Raw genomic sequence first — 17,622 nt, forward strand, 5'->3', positions numbered from 1 at the left:
TTTGAAACGAGTTTGCAACCAAGCTGTCTCAATACTCGTTCCACACATGGTTCGTGACTACTACATGGCCCTTAATATTTTGCATATACCATACTGTCATTCTGCTCACAGGCAGGGGTGCAACACAACTGCTAGGTTGTAACTGGATTCTAACATGGTGACTCAGTTGTGCAGATGGGACCAACTAATCCTCTCTCTGTACCTAGGTTATCCAGTCCTCCCACCTTCCAGGTCTCTGTGAAGGAAACATCTCATAAAGTACATGTGAAAAACACCCATAATCCTATGGATTTGGCCTCATCAGATGAGGCAGTATGACATAAGTCTCCAGATTTCCCCACAGTGCACCAGTACAATCATGGTTTGTAGCACGGTAAGCACTAATATAGTTGACACATTTGCCATGGAGAATATTGCTGCATGGGATACACTGAACCATACTAGCTGTAATTGTCTCAGTGTGTATGTCAAAGCCTGAATACAATTGTACTTTAGAAAGGACCTTCTCTTTTCAGGCTGGTGGAGCAATGATTTTTGCACATAAAGTCTGTAGACAGACTCCAGAAAGTAGGTAAGTTCATTTTGTTTTTAAAAATTAAGAAAGAGATGTAAATATGAAATCAAGTATAGCTAATGATTGTAAAAAACTTTGAAAATAAATATCATTATATAAATGCTAATTATCCTCAAGTGATATTATACAGGAAACCTGTGCAATTTAATTTTGAAGTTTGGAGTTGATGGTTAAGAAAAACACATGCTGTGTTCTCACCCTGATTTCCCCTTCCAATAAAATAAGATACATCATATATAATTCACAATACCTATAAAACAAAAATCTCCAGAACAAATTACACAGCTATCTAATTATATTTGTTCATAGTAACATTCTGAAGTAACCTCTCCCCCGAAGCGCATCAGTATTAATCAACAGGAGAGACAGAGAACCCATGTGAAGCACAAGCTTAAAGATCTCTGTAATGCTACCAATACCAATCACTTTTTAAGGAGTATAAAAAGTAGGTAATACTTCAGAGGCAAATAAAATTAGCTCAAGTTCTCTCAAACAGGATGGGCTGAATTGCAAAAACCATCTCCACAAAATGGGCTGACCCTTTTGATAAAGCTTTGCACCGTTTTTCCCTTAGCCAACAAAGCACTTGTATGGGAGACACTTCCACCAAAAATGGTCCAAGTATTAAAAGGCTCTTAAGATTAAGAACCTTTTCCTGCTTCCCTTGAGGTCAAAGAGAATTCTGCTGTCAACTTGAACAGGAATAGACCCCCATTATAGGACAAATTAGCATTCCCGCTTTGGGATTTAAAGTACTGTGGTGGCACATAAGGTAGCAGTTGCAATCAGAATAAGAGTCAAATAGCTCAGATATATATCTCTAGTAAATAAGCATGATTAAAGTTACTCCCCGAATCACAAACAGATTTATTTGAGCTCTCTCTCACGTGAAAACCAGTACAAATATATGTAGCGAGAGGAGGCTTGAAAGCGTGATCATCCTACAGTAATTACACGATGGTGGCCACGTCATCTCAGAGATCTATACTATCAATATCACAGGACATTTCCCACCGGATGATCATTCCACTGGGTGACCCTTACCGTATCAAGGTCGATATGCCCGAATAGCATATTCTCACCATTCCTGACATGGAAGAAACAATTAAATAAGAGAAAAGCTAGTATTTTCCTGTTTGGTTCCAAAACTTTATTGTAATAAAATTTTATTCACTCACTAGACTGCAGTTGAGTCTGAGCCTTGAAGGGATTCCAATCCCTCCTTTTTTCTATTCTGAAAGAGGGAAAACTCTGTCAGAGGGACTCCCGATGACAACATAAACCATCTTAAAAAGTAGGGGTGAGATCACTGTTTGATGAAGCCTTACTTCAAATATGGAGAGCCCAGCAAAGAATCAAATATCTTATTATAGGAGCAGATTACAAACTCCTCACTCGTTACTTTTTAATGGTTGACCTCTTTTGCCAGGCAATCTTCCCTGCTTCTAGCATAGGTCAAAGATCCCTGCTTCGGCCCACTCTACACAGAGGAAAGAGCAAATATTGCAAAGACAGGAGGCAGTATGTAAAGAGAGAAGAAGCTATACAGTAGCTTTCCAGGCCAGATCCCAGATCCATCTACAACCTCAACCGTTCCATGCGACTGGTACGCTTAAACAGATGGCAACAATTTAAGACCATTCTCACACTGCATTTGAACAGAATGAGAACATTTGTGTAACAAATTTGTTAATAAGAAAGACTGCTGTACGAAACAAGGATTCCTCCTAAGCCCTAACATTGTAGTCTATTGGCAGGTCTTAGATAGTGAGTACAACTACATAGCTTGGTTTTCTATGAGGTATGTGCAGTAAGCTCATTAGCTTTTAGGGCCTCGTGTTTATAAAGTGAGTACCTGTTTTGAGCGTATAATTACCATGGTGTGTAAATTGTGCATCTATATATGCAAACAGTCTGCTATGCTTTTAACAGTCTGCTTATGTATGCAAATTAGGTGTGCAATTTTGTGAAAACTCTTATAAAATCAAGGGTTTTCTGATTCTCTGTTGTCTTGCACTTTGGATTGTTACATCCACTTTGCATTATAGACTCATAGACTCTAAGGTCAGAAGGGACCATTGTGGTCATCTAGTCTGACCTCCCGCATGATGCAGGCCACAAAAGCTGACCCACCCACTTTCCCTTAACTCAGCTGTTGAAGTCTCCAGATCGTGATTTAAAGACTTCAAGTCGCAGAGAATCCTCCAGCTTGCGACCCCTGCCCTATGCTGCGGAGGAAGGCGAAAAACCTCCAGGGCCTCTGCCAATCTACCCTGGAGGAAAATTCCTTCCCGACCCCAAATATGGCGATCAGTAGAACCCCGATCATACAGGCAAGAATCTCCAGCCGGACCCTCATTTTACCAGCGATGGCACGTTATTGCCTAATTGACTAAAATCACGTTATCCCATCAAACCATTCCCTCCATGAACTTATCTAGCCTAATCTTGAAGCCAGGGAGGTCTTTTGCCCCCACCGTTTCCCTCGGAAGGCTGTTCCAAAATTTCACCCCTCTGACGGTTAGAAACCTTCGTCTAATTTCAAGCCTAAACTTCCCCACGGCCAGTTTATATCCATTCGTTCTCGTGTCCACATTAGTACTGAGCTGAAATAATTCCTCTCCCTCCCTGGTATTTATCCCTCTGATATATTTAAAGAAAGCAATCATATCCCCCCTCAGCCTTCTTTTGGTTAGGCTAAACAAACCGAGCTCCTCGAGTCTCCTTTCATAGGAAAGGTTTTCCATTCCTCGGATCATCCTAGTGGCCCTTCTCTGTACCCGTTCCAGTTTGAGTTCGTCCTTTTTAAACATAGGAGACCAGAACTGCACACAGTACTCCAAATGAGGTCTCACCAGCGCCTTGTATAACGGAAGCAGCACCTCCTTGTCCCTACTAGAAATACCTCGCCTAACGCATCCCAAGATCGCATTAGCTTTTTTCACAGCCACGTCACATTGCCGACTCACAGTCATCCTGCGATCAACCAGGACTCCGAGGTCCTTCTCCTCCTCCGTCACTTCCAACCTATGCGTCCCCAGCTTATAACTAAAATTCTTGTTAGTCATCCCTAAATGCATCACCTTACACTTCTCACTATTAAATCTCATCCTATTACTATTACTCCAATTTACAAGGTCATCCAAGTCTCCCTGCAGAATATCCCGATCCTTCTCCGAATTGGCAATACCTCCCAACTTTGTGTCATCCGCAAACTTTATCAGCCCACTCCTACATTCGGTTCCGAGGTCAGTAATAAATAGATTAAATAAAATCGGACCCAAAACCGAACCTTGAGGAACCCCACTGGTGACCTCCCTCCAACCTGACAGTTCACCTTTCAGTACTACCCGCTGCAGTCTACCCTTTAACCAGTTCTTTATCCACCTCTGGATTTTCATATCGATCCCCATTTTTTCCAATTTAACCAATAATTCCTCATGCGGCACAGTATCAAACGCTTTACTAAAATCGAGGTATATTAGATCCACCGCATTTCCTTTATCTAGAAGGTCTGTTACTTTCTCAAAGAAGGAGATCAGGTTGGTTTGGCACGATCTGCCTTTCGTAAATCCATGTTGTAATTTGTCCCAATTGCCATTTGCCTCAAGGTCCTTAACTACTTTCTCCTTCAAAATTTTTTCCAAGACCTTGCATACTACAGATGTTAAACTAACAGGCCTGTAGTTACCCGGGTCACTTTTTTTCCCCTTCTTGAAAATAGGAACCACATTAGCTATTTTCCAGTCCAACGGTACCACCCCCGAGTTTACAGATTCATTAAAAATTATCGTTAAGGGGCTTGCAATTTCTTGTGCCAGTTCCTTCAATATTCTAGGATGAAGATCATCCGGTCCGCCCGATTTAGTCCCGTTTAGCTGGTCAAGTTTGGCTTCCACCTCTGATGCTGTAATGTCAATCCCCCCTCCTTTATTCCCCTCTGTCCTGCTCACTCTATTTCTAAGCCCTTCATTAGCCTTATTAAAGACCGATGCAAAATATTCATTTAGATATTTTGCCATGCCTAGATTATCCTTAATCTCCACTCCATCTACATTCTTCAGCGGTCCCACTTCCTCTTTCTTTGTTTTCTTCCTATTTATATGGCTATAAAACCTCTTACTATTGGATTTAATTCCCCTCGCAAGGTCCAACTCTACACGGCTTTTGGCCTTTCTCACTGCATCCCTACATGCTCTGACCTCAATAAGGGAGGTTTCCTTGCTGATCCCTCCCCTCTTCCATTCTTTGTACGCTTTCTGTTTTTTCTTAATCGCCCACTTTGCATTCATGTAAATAGCTACACTTGGTGCAGGGCAACAGTGAATTGAGCCCTTGGAGTCTATAGACAGCAAGTGCACTGATTTAACTAACTCATGATCTAAATCGCTTTAGTTAAGTCAGTGCAGTCCCCATGGGTAGATGCTCTCACACAGATTGGGGGGGGGGGGGGGGGGAGACAAATACTGATTTGGCCTAATTCAGTTCATAACTGAGTTTACAAGTACCTATCCAAAGGCTGATTTCACTAAATGGAATTAATTAGTGCAGTTTCTGTGTGCAGTCCTTAATTAGAGAGATCATCCCATTCTAGAAAAACTATATTAATTGATATCACACTTTAACACGACTATTTTAAAGGGTCAGTAGTTTGCCCTGTCCCTTTCGATAACTGATTAAAATATACATGTCTAGTAAACGCTGGGTGCCCCCAGAATAAGTAATGGAATACTGAGAGTTTCCCAAAATATACCTTTTTGGTGGTTTGTGTGAAATCAGTTGTTGTTAGTCCATTTCCCCAAACAGGTGTTCACATCACCAAAGCCATGCCAACTGGCATTGTATCTTGTTGGCCTTTCACCCTTCGAGCCGGTCCTTCCAGATCAGAATTATGTCACCTAGCCAAATATGCTATATCGTTGACTGTACTGTGCCTGTGTTGAAGATAAAAGGCTCCTTCCCATCTCACGATTATCATTTCAGCACCTTTCACAAGCACAAAGTTCACTTTACAAAACTGAAAATAAGGAATAACAAAAAACAAAAACATTTTTTCAAAAGTTTTTTCTCAGCTAATCTTCCATTCTTATTCTGAGCTTGCAACGAGTGCACTGCTGAAACTTACAGCATAGACCATGCCAATTTCTAGACTAGCGGTTCTCAATCTGTTTCAGGAGATTCATGGAGATGCTTCTGTCACGATGGCAAAATGTTCATTGCTCTCCAAGAGGTAATGCCTCTAAATTGGAGCCAGCTGAGAATTCTTTGGGGGGTATCCAGAGCCTTTTTTCACTACCTAAACCGAAAAAAGCAACAATCTCCTTTCTGCCTAGCTGCTTGCCAGCTTTAAGTCTTTGTCAGATACTTCTTTGGTGAATAATCAATGGTAAACAGTATCAGAGGGGTAGCCGTGTTAGTCTGAATCTGTAAAAAGCAACAGAGGGTCCTGTGGCACCTTTAAGACTAACAGAAGTATTGAGAGCATAAGCTTTCGTGGGTGAGGTTCTTACCCACGAAAGCTTAGGCTCCCATTACAATGGTAAACAGATCTGCAAACATTTAGGCCCTGATTCAGCAAGGTACTTAAGCATATGCCTGACTTAAAGCACAATTAGTCCCGTTACATCAATGGGACCATAGAAGGGTACCAGACCCTCAGGAGGACAAAACCAAGCAAAGTAATCTGAAGATATTAAAGTAATAGGAGCTGCAGGGAAGGAGAGGTTATTCAGAACAAATGCATGTAATTCCCCTCATCAGAGAAGAAACTAATGGTAGATTAAAAAAAGAAGGGGTGGAACACAGCTAAACAGCTGCACTCGTTATATTCTTAGCTTGTTTCCTTAATATTGTCTTAATAGGTTTTCATGCCATCAATCAGTAGGACTGGACGGTGTGGAATCAAGGCTAGAGGGGGAAATGAGTCAATACGAAGCCTGCTATCTTAACAACAGTTCACAACTGTAGGAGACCCTCTGTTCTAAACAGTCATTTAATACAGGGAAAATAAAATTTTTATTAAAGTTAATGTTTAAAATCAAATTTACACAAGAGGGAAGATACTGTACATCTGGGGTCGGGCTTGGGTTATGGGGGATTGCAAGTATCAGTTACAAGGTTCACGAGGTACATACATATCACATAACCAGCATAGATCCAGATTGGAGTGTGGGAGTTTTTATAGCTACATCTCCTTTAACTGTCCATTGCCAGATAGTGCCTGCTAAACCAACTGGCCACAATTTCTGTATATAACGAGCATGGAGTGTGGACTTCAGTGGTAGTTAAAGTTAGAGGCTGCTGAATGAGAGAGAGAGAGACAAAATGGGTTTTAAATTGGGAGGGTGGGGGTGTTGAACTGCTTCCACACCAGGGCGTTGCACTGATTTAGCTCAACCATTTTTTCTACCAAGTTAGTTAAATCTGAAAAAGCTCAGGTTAGACAAATCCTAAGAGCTAGCCCAAAAATTTCTTGAACCACAGCTGAACTACAATATTAATCAGGGTCAGGAGAGGTGTGAAATGCCTGTACAGCCCTACTTACATTGTCCCTATCTGAAAAATGTGCCACTGTGACATCTCACTAGAAATCATTTATATCGGTCTCTAAATATCTACAGAATAATTTTGGATTTCAGATTTGCCATCTATTTAGACTATGAACCAAATGACACAATTTTAGTGCTATTAAAATGGCTGTAGGCTACAGTTCTTGTTTACAAGGGATAGGATATACATGTATGTGGTGCGGCAGTTGGTAGAATGGGTATTGTGCCGATGAGAGTGTAACAGTGTTGAAAGTGTTCCAAACAACATGGTGTCAAGTATCAGAGGGGTAGCCGTGTTTGTTACTTTTTACAGATCCAGACTGAGAGTTCTGTGGCACCTTTAAGACTAACAGATGTATTGGAGCATAAGCTTTCGTGGGTGAATGCCACGAAAATCATGCATCCGACGAAGTGGGAATTCACCCACGAAAGCTTATGCTCCAATACATCTGTTAGTCTTAAAGGTGCCACAGAACTCTCTGTTGCTTCAAACAACATGATTTTTTAATGGGAGAATTAAAAGGTTAGCGAAATGAAACTTTACTAAGCATAACGAATGGGTTAACAAAAAGAAAACTGTCTGGTGGTCTGACTCCGAAGCGAGATGCTTGGGCACGTGGAAGTGTCAATTAAACAAGAATACGATGACTTTTGTGAACAGTATGTTCAACCCCATCCAAAGAAAACGCCAGTGACTGCAACTCAAGGAATCCGAGGTACAGGAACTCTCCAGCTTGAGCTGCGAAAGCTTACCTAGAGGAATTTACAACATGTGGTTAAGGTCATCTGATCCGCAGAGTGTCTGATGTTTATCGAGCTGAGTAGAGAAGGTTCTGAAATCACTTCCAAACCCTGAATCTGTCATGTGGCACACTAGGCCACCACCAAAGTCACCCCAAGCTGTTTACGTGGCCAGATACAATAATAAATAGCTAAAATGAGAGGGTAATTATAACAACAGTAAAAGCTGTTTTATCCAGCCCTTCACCAACCAGAAAGCTCTATAACCTGGCATTTCTGATCTTCATTGAAATTCCGGTTTATAGGCTGGTTGGCGCGGGGCCGGCAGGGGGTTGGGGCGCAGGAGGAGGTCCGGGCTCTGGGAGGGAGTTTGGGTGCGATACAGGGCTTGGGGCAGTGGGTTGGGGCATGGGAGTGGGAATGGGGCAGAGGCTCTGGGAGGGAGTTTGGGTGCGGGAGGGGGCTCCGGGCAGCGGGTAGGGGCACGGGAGGGGATGTGGGGGTGCCGGATCCGAGGGCTGCTCACCTGGGGCTGCTCCTAGGTGGAGGTGCGGCAGGCAGCTCTGTGCGCTATCCCCGCCCCGAGAGCTAGCTCTGCAGCTCCCATTGACTGGGAACCGCGGCCAATGGGAGCTACGAGGGCAGCACCTGCGGGCAGAGGCAGCGTGCAGAGCCGCCTGCCACGCCTCTGCCTAGGAGCAGCCAGGACAGGTCGCCACTTGCGGGGAGCTGCCTGAGATTAGCTCCCCCTGGACCTGGCACCCCGCACCTCCTCCTGCCCCCCAACCCGCTGCCCCGAGCCCCCTCCCACACCCAAACTCCCTCCCAGAGCCCGCACCCCGCACTCTCACCCGTTCCCCACATGCCCTCCCACACCCCAAACCCCAGCCTCGCACCCCCTCCGCACCCAAACTCCCACCCTCTTAGTTAACCAGCATTTTTCACTTACCGGGACCCCCCATTTCCCCCAACATGCCAGATAAAACAGCTTTTACTGTAGTTGGCAGCATCACTTCCTTGAAAAGAAAGCTGGTGGCCTCCACAGAAATTATTTTTGTTTTATCCAAATTTGCCAGAGTCCCTCTAGCTCTGGGTCTGAAATGTTCAGTATATCAGTGTCTAAAAGCCACGGAAGGACACAGCAGTTTCCTTTATTAATACTCAAAAATAACAGGAGTACTTGTGGCACCTTAGAGACTAACAAATTTATTAGAGCATAAGCTTTCGTGGGCTACAACCCACTTCTATGCATCCGAAGAAGTGGGTTGTAGCCCACGAAAGCTTATGCTCTAATAAATTTGTTAGTCTCTAAGGTGCCACAAGTACTCCTGTTATTTTTGCGGATACAGACTAACACGGCTGCTACTCTGAAACCTTTATTAATACTGTGCTATATGGACGACTTGTCCAACACACATAAACATACTTCCAATTCTGGGACATTACTGGAAGCAATACGAGAAGGGATAAATTCAGCATCTGAGCCCTGAGCTGGGGAAGAAATCTTGGCTGTATGTGCACTTGGGGTTGTTAGATCAGACTTATGAAGAGTGAAGTATGGCAATTTACTCTGACCTCTGCTTTATTTTCTCAAGCTAACTTCTCTTTTTCTCCTCCAGCCTTACAGTCATGGTTTTTACTAGTGATTTTGAGAAGATCAGAATCTATATTCCACAGTGCCCAGCCGTGTTCCTAGGAGCTGTGGTACTGGTCAATTTTCTAATGCCAGTAACTACTTTGTGGGATGAAATTAAAATGAACTTGAGAAACTAATGGTTGACATCCCATCCACAATCAAGATAAATCACTGTAGATTAAAGCAGTTAAGATTGATCTGAGCTCAGGACCTCATACCAAGCACTGCAACAATCTAGCGAGACCAAGGCTTGTAAAACAGTTGGGATTGCTGTTTTGCGGATGCAAGGTATTGTATAGGCATGGCCCATGCCATGAACTTGGCAGCAAGTTTGACCTAAATTCTGTGGCAAGGGGCTTGGAGTCCACAGCACTCCAGTGAAGCAGAATGGAAATTCAGATCGGTTTAAAAATTGGTATTTTACTAAATTGAATATGAAAATGAGTAATAAAATCAGTACAGTATCCCTTATGTTACAGTAACTCCTCACTTAAAGTTGTCCCAGTTAATGCTGTTTCGTTGTTACGTTGCTGATCAATTAGAGAACATGCTCGTTTAAAGTTGTGCAATGCTCCCTTATAATGTTTGGCAGCTGCCTGCTTTGTCCACTGCTTGCAGAAAGAGCAGCCTGTTGGAGCTAGCTGGTGGGGGCTTGGAACCAGGGTGGACTGGCAGCCCCCCTATCAGCTCCCCGCTCCCCTAAGTTCCCTGTGCGGCAGTCACCCAGCAGGCTAGCAATTGCCAGGCAGTTCAGCTGTCCTTCCCCCCACTGCCATGTGCTGCTCCTGCCTTGGAGCTGCTCTGGGGAGCCTCCTGCTTGGTGTGCAGGGGCGGGGGGGGGGGGGGGGAAGAGGAGGGCTAAAGTCAGGGTGTCCCCCTCCCCCCTGCTTACCCTATCTCCATAAAGCAGGGAGGGGACACGACAGGGCTCAGGACAGAGGGAGCTTGCTGGCAGCAGCTGCTGTCTCATCTTGCTGATCTATTTAAAAAGGCAATGTACTTAGAGTGGACTCACAATACTTAAAGAGGCAATGCGCACCTCTCTCTCTTTCTCACACAGGGTGTGTCTCTCTGTATCTGTCTGCCATGCTGTCTCCCCTCCCTCCATTTGTGCTGCCTTGTAGAGTGTGACGCTAATTAACAACAATGGGTTAACCCTTGAGGGCTCAGCCAACTGCTAGTTCATTTAGCAGTAAGGCATTCCCTGGGAAATATCCCACCCTCGGACTCCACCACCTCAACCAAGCTTTCCAATCATCATTGCTGTGTACAGTATTAAATTGTTTGTTTAAAACTTATACTCTGTGTGTGTGTGTGTGTGTGTATATATATATATGTCTTTTGTCTGATGAAAAAAATTTCCCTGGAACCTAAACCCCCCCCCCCCCAATTTACATTAATTTTTATGGGGAAATTGGATTCACTTAACATAGTTTCGCTTAAAGTCGCATTTTTCAGGAACATAACTACAATGTTAAGTGAGGAGTTACTGTACTTGAATTGATACTAAATGTAAGTAATGTTATGATTCCCCAAAATTTTACATTGTCAATGTGCTGCAGAACTTCATATTGAAAATGCGTAACTGCACTGTACAATTTGTTGAGGGAAGCCAGTGATTTGGGAATAGCAGGATCTTTTGGCATGGGAGGCAGTTTGGAACTGTGGGATGAGTACATAAACTGGATGTTCCTGCTAAAATGATCAGCCATTAAATATTTAATGTTAACATTTTAATGTCCATCATTAGGTTTCAAGGTCAACAAACCCCTAAGATGAATGGCACAGTTCAGACCTCCTTAGAGTTATTGTTTCAGGTATTTGCAGACTCCAGAAGATTTCACTGAGAACTAGGTTTTATTGGGACTTAATTTTAAAAATGACAACTAAGATTCTAGTGAACACTTTATGCAGCACAAAAGGCCCTAGGTACAGGCATTGTGAGTTCATGGCATTCCAATGATTTGTTATGATGAATTTCCTCATGTACACAGGGCCACGGAAACAAGGAAATTTAAATTAAAATGTAATAAGCAGCAAGACGTGATTTTCACTTTGTTGTTTTGCCACTCTTCTGATTTTAAATTCTCAAATATTTGTTACTGAAATGCAGTAGCTGGGAATGGTCTCTCCTCCACTTAGACACAAGTGGCACAGATCCATACAAACAATCCACTCTTCCGCACACTTCACAGCCACTCATACAAGTCTCTTTCCACTCACCAATATACATACATAACCACGGACAAAAGAGTATGTACTAGATGCAGCTGTTTAATTAATTATCAAATTCATTAGGGTCCTGGATTTTTATAGCCAACATGATACTTCTCTCCCAAATAAACATATTTCAATAAAAACATGACAGAATGAACAGAGAGAAGGTATGGATGGGCCAGCTCTGATTAAATGGACTGTGCAGTCCTCGCAAAGGCTGCAATGACAGATCTCCAAATCCAGTGCTGAAGAGCAGTCACAATCAGTTCGGAGTCCGGGACTGCAGTAGGGCTCCATTTAACCCATCAGACCTAGAGAAAAGCTCAACTTAATGCACCCCAAAAAAAGTCCAACTAGTTATGACAATGCTCAGTACCTTGTAGGAGCTTCACTTCCATATATGTCCTTTGACTTCTCTGACCTCATTATTTAATGGAAATGGAGCTTTTTCCTCTTGTAACTCCAGAGGACAGGTGCCAGGCCAGTCAGCACTGACTACTTGCAGGGATCACGGAGTTCCTTACGAAGCAATGTCTCCATAATAGACTTATACTGGCCCTCCTTCAGGAAGGGAGTGGTGGACCAGTTTTCGTGCATGTGGAGGATGGGTGGGGGGGTGGAGCAGTTTCTCTAGCATAACTGAACAGTTCTAATTCTAGTAACCGGCAAAAAATGGTGACCACAATCACAGAGCCCTAAACACTAAGATTTGTCCACTTTATGTGTGCGCTCATGCCTCCTTAGAGTGCCTGACTCTGTGAAGGAATGACCACAGTAAGCGCAAGAGTAGGGTTTTTCTCCAGTATGGATCCGCTGATGGCGCTGTAGTGATGCCAGTCGTGTGAAGGTGCCTCCACACTCCTCACAATAAAAAGGGCGCTCTCCAGAGTGAGTCTGTTGGTGCCTTTTCAACCTCAGTAGTTGGACAAAGGCCATACCACATTCTTGACATTTATATGGTTTGTCCTGTCGATGGATCACCTTGTGTTTCGACAGCAGATTAGGTTTACGGAAACCTTTGCCACACATTGGACAGATGTAAGGTTTAGACTCTTCTTCCCCAGGCTTTTGATTTTCTGAACACTGCTGGTCAGTGTCCCCACTGCCATGCTTGTTTTGGTGCAATGTTGACCATGGGTTCCTAACCATGCCATTTCCCAAAACTACCTTGGAGCGCTCAATCTTGTGCACGTTGCGTAGGTGCCTCCAGACATCAGCCGTGCGGATGAACCCCTTGTCACACTCCGGACACTTGTGTGGTCTGTCACTTGAATGAATGAGCTTGTGCATTCGCAAGTTCGCAGCACGGAAGAACTCTTTGCCGCAGATGGGGCATTGGTATGAATGCTCTGTCAGATGGATCTGGTTGTGTTCTTGTAATTCACCCAGATCCTGGAAAGAGGCACCACACTTCTTGCACCTATAAGACAAAGCTTCTCCAGTGATAGACTCGAGGTCCTCATCAAAAGCATCAACAAGAATGATCTTTTCATCATCCTCACTTAATCCTCCCTGAGGTTCCTCAGAGGAGTAGAACTCCAGATCCTCATCTTCACATTGCAGGTCAAAGTTGGTGTTGGAGGTGACAAAAACCCCAGCTGTAGTCTCGCCTCGCTTCTGGTAGTAGGTCTCATAGGTTTCCTCATCTTCACACTGCAATTCTACAGGGAGTTCTTGCCTACCTGAAGGTCCAGCAGGGCTACAACCAGGACTGCATGGTTGAGAGTAGTCTAAGTCTACCTCCAGCTGGAGGCTAGATTTGCGACCCACCCGCTCAGAGGAATGACTGGAGTCATCTGAATGCTCCTCACCTGTGTCACAAGTGTCATTATCAGACTCCCAGTCCACCTCGTCCATCCTGTGGTGTCATATATGGAGATTATATATGGCTTACTTTGGATGTAATAACACCATGTTATTTTTGCGGATACAGACTAACACGGCTGGTACTCTGAAACCTGTCATGTTCTTATAGTCCTTCATGATTGGCTCATCTCGTTCTCAACTCCAATCACAGCCCTCCCTAGAAAAAACAGGAGATGATTTCATTAGCCAACTCGCCAACATTCACATTAAGTAAAGCGAAACAACCACAATAGAGATCTTTTTCTGGTGAACAGAATAATACTGAGACTTTGTGCATTAGTTTCACTCTAGGAGACACTGGGTAGTTTACTATGATCACCAAATGGAACACTTCTACATCTCCATAAAGTTAAATCATCTATTTTAATTGGATCTTTACTGCAAATTTGAATAATTAAGGTAACAACTACTGGTTTCTCTAGCCTTAAAAAAATACCATTAAGAATTCCTATAATTTCTGTTTTAGAATTTGATAACGTGGATGCATCCACTTCATATATTTGGTGATCTGAGATTTGGTTTTGAGTTTTCCCTTGTTTTGTAATATGATTTAGAAATGTGGCGGGGCGATGACTCACCGGCGTGGCGCCTCCTGCTGGTTGTCCAGGGAATTAGCTCTTTTCCAGCTCGGAGTGCCCTCTGCAGGGCGGTGTCTTGCTTGTCGCTGGCCCGTGTCCCTCCTGGACCCCGGTGCCCTTTGCCCTGGGGTTCTGCCCCAGCAGTAACCCCCAATATGAGTCTCCCCTCCCTGGGGAACCCCCATCCCTCTAAACCCACCTTGCCTCAGTGGCTACTGCCAGTCATCATCTAGCCCCCACTCACTGGGGCAGACTGCAGTCTGTAAACCACTCATCATTAGCAAAGGGGTTAGGACCAGCTGCCTCTGCCTGTTTCTGGGCTGCCCCTCTGCAGTCCTAGTACCCTTTTGTAGGCCTTTAACTAGGCCTGCAGCCTGGGGTTTTGCTAGGCTGGAGCTCCCCATCTCCCTCTGCCCTTCCCCAGCACTGTTTTACCCTGACAAGGCCTGCAGCTTGGGGTTTTGCTAGGCTGAAGCTCCTCAGCTCCCTCTGCCCTTCTCCAGCACTGCTCCATCCTAGGTACCCTCCTCAGCTCCCAGGCAGCCAGGTCCTTCTCCCTCAAGAAGCTAGAGAGAGTGTTTCAGTCCCTGGCACTCAGCCCTCTTATAGGGCCAGCTGTGGCCTGACTAGGGCATGGCCCCACCTGTGACTGCTTCCCCCAATCAGCCTAGCATTTCTCAACTGCAGCCCTCTCCAGGACTGCTTTAACCCCTTCAGGGCCAGAGTGGGTTGACCACCCCGCTACAAGAAACTACAGTAACTCCCCACATAACGTCCTCTCGCGTAACATTGTTTCGATCTTACGTCCCTGCTCAATTATAGAACATGCTCCATTTAAAGTTGTGCAATGCTTCGCTAGAACGTCATTTGGCTGCCTGCTTTGTCCACAGCTATCAGTTCCCCTATGCCCCCCCCCCCATAGCGCCTCCCACCCGCCGGCAGACCCCGCGGATCAGCGCCTTCCCCCTCCTCCCCCCATGTCCCGCCCGTGGCAATCAGCTGGCTTGCGGCATTCAGGAGGGGGGGGAAGGAGCGAGGACTTGGTGCGCAGGCTCCCCCTCCCTCCCAAACACCGCAAGCCAGCTGATTGCCGTGGGCAGGAGGCAGGGGAGGGAGGGAGGAAGGGGGGAGCCTGCATGCCGAGTCCTCATTCCTCCCCCCTCCCTCCTACCCCCTGAACATCGCAAGCCAGCTGATTCCCGGGGGCAGGAGGGAGGGGAGAGGAGCGAGGACGCAGCGCACCTCCCCCATCCCTCCCCTACCTGTGGCAATCGGCTGGCTTGCGGTGTTCAGGAGGCAGGGGAGGGAGGGGGAGCCTGTGTGCTGTGTGCTCGCTCCTCCCCCCTCCCTCCTGAATGCTGCAAGCCATCTGATTGCCACGGGCAGGAGGCAGGGGAGACGTGGCGTGCGCAGTAAAGGGGGGGGGGAGAGAAGAGGCGGGTTAAGGGTGGGGGTTTGGGGGAAGGAGTGGCATGGGCGGGCTGAGGGTTGAGCCCCCCGCCCCTGGTGCTTGCAGAGTAGGGGAAGCTGCTGCTGCGCAATGTGCTTCTCCGAGCCTACAGCACCTTCCACCTCCTTGCCTGTCTCATTGTCTCCAGTGCCAGTGGGCTGTGCCTGTGTGGGGTAAGGCGGGGGCACTTCCCAACTATTGTACTGTACTGTATGGCAAAAGAAAATTTCCCTGGAACCTAACCCCCCCATTTACATTCATGCTTATAGGGAAATTGGATTCTCTTAACATTGTTTCACTTAAAGTCGCATTTTTCAGTAACATAACTACAACGTTAAGTGAGGAGTTACTGTATTCCCACACTTCTTTGAACTCTTCTACATCTATTCTACTCTTCTCTTATCCACAATATACATACATTATCATAAGATATGACTTGTTAGATCTGAGATTCATTTTCCCTGGTAAACATTGATCCTGACAAACTTTTCCACACAAATAAACCATATGATCTTTTCATATTAAATGCTCAGTAATGACCAACAGCCTGCCAGAATACATAACAGAAGCAGCAAGAACATTTTATGATCTATTTTTGCTGCTGTTGTTCCTGGGCCACTCTAAAACATTACTGTACTCTTATTTCTTTCTGCTTTTCTAGAATAGATTATCGTCTCTCACTCCTAGCTAGAAGAAGTCATTCTGGGGTCTAGTACAATTTATAAAATATTTTAAATTACATCTCTTCAATTGTTAAATCCCTGCCAGCCATGTTGCTTCTTTCACATTATTTGGCCTATTTCTTTTCCAGCCATCTAAAGTTTCCACATCAGACAGCCCTAGCCATTCCTGAGCGAACAGCAAACATCTTTCTTCCTTTAAACATGGGCGGGACTGACATAATCAAACTTATTCAAGTTAAGATCTTACACTTAACTCCCAGGACAGACTCCCTTCACTACACAGGGCTTTGTCAGAAGATTCATATTAAGTTTTCTCTTTGCATTGCTAGAGATATATAATTTTGTATAAGTGACCACCAGGCACATCATTTCCCTGTGCCCTGACCCTGCTCCCTGGTAGGAGCGCTGGGCGAGCAGGTGGAGCAGGGCAAGCCCCCGCGCCTTGCCCCCACTCCCTGGCAGGAGTGCCAGGCGGGGGAAGCCCCTACGCCCCACCTCATTTCCCAGCAGGAGCACTGGAGGGGTGGTGGGGGTGGTGGGGGGGAGTGTAGGTGGAAGGGGTGGGAAGCGGCCCCCACTTGCTCTGGCTCAGTGCCCCACAAAACTGAAATCCGCCTCTGAATACCAAATCAACAGCCCCCTCCCCCAACTCACTGACTTTCCCCATACATACTCTTCTACTCATTCTCTTATGTATAGTATGTGATTTGCCCCTTGCTTGTCCTATCACCTTCCTTTTCTGTCCCATCTTTTCCCCCCTGCTCCAGGTGATTCCCCAGCCCCACCCTTCCACATCCTTATTTGTATGTATTTGGAGTTCAATGCCCCTTCACTTAAATCCCTGCACTTTCCTGTGTGCCCACTAACTTCCACCCATTCTAATTCATTCTTTTTATTGCCTACCCATTTTCTCATTCTCCCATATATGTTATCACCCCATCTTCTTCCACACATTCCCATACCTCACAGGGCTAAACCTGTGTAAGTAAATTGTTTCAGGATGTGGGAACCATGTGCCATCCTAACTCAGTAATGTGTGTCACTTACTCTCCTTGGAAGAATCTGGTGCCACACCCCAATGGAGAACTATTCTAAATATTGCTTGCACTAGACACCTCATGCTGAATGCACTACTAGTATAATATGTTAAACAGTAAACTAATCTCATAAGAACAGAACAGGGCAATTTATCGAGTGATCCATCCCCTCTTGTCCAGTCCCAGCTTCTCGCAGTCAGCAGTTTAGGGACACCTAGAACACAGGGCTGTGCCCCTGATCATCTTGCTAATAGCCATTGATGAACCTATCTTCCATGAACTTGTCTAATCT

The 17,622-nt window shown here is 45.2% G+C and overlaps 1 protein-coding gene across 1 annotated transcript; it reads right to left on the bottom strand.

Annotated features, from left to right (window-relative positions):
• Window positions 1-12,282: 12,282 nt before the first annotated feature.
• Window positions 12,283-13,573, bottom strand: LOC135883128 (zinc finger and SCAN domain-containing protein 22-like). The gene has a single exon (XM_065410186.1). The coding sequence runs from the start codon at window positions 13,571-13,573 to the stop codon at window positions 12,419-12,421; it is 1,155 nt and encodes a 384-aa protein (XP_065266258.1). The 3' UTR covers window positions 12,283-12,418.
• Window positions 13,574-17,622: the final 4,049 nt, after the last annotated feature.

The sequence above is a fragment of the Emys orbicularis genome, chromosome 8, assembly GCF_028017835.1.
Source record: "Emys orbicularis isolate rEmyOrb1 chromosome 8, rEmyOrb1.hap1, whole genome shotgun sequence".
NCBI lineage: Eukaryota > Metazoa > Chordata > Testudines > Emydidae > Emys > Emys orbicularis.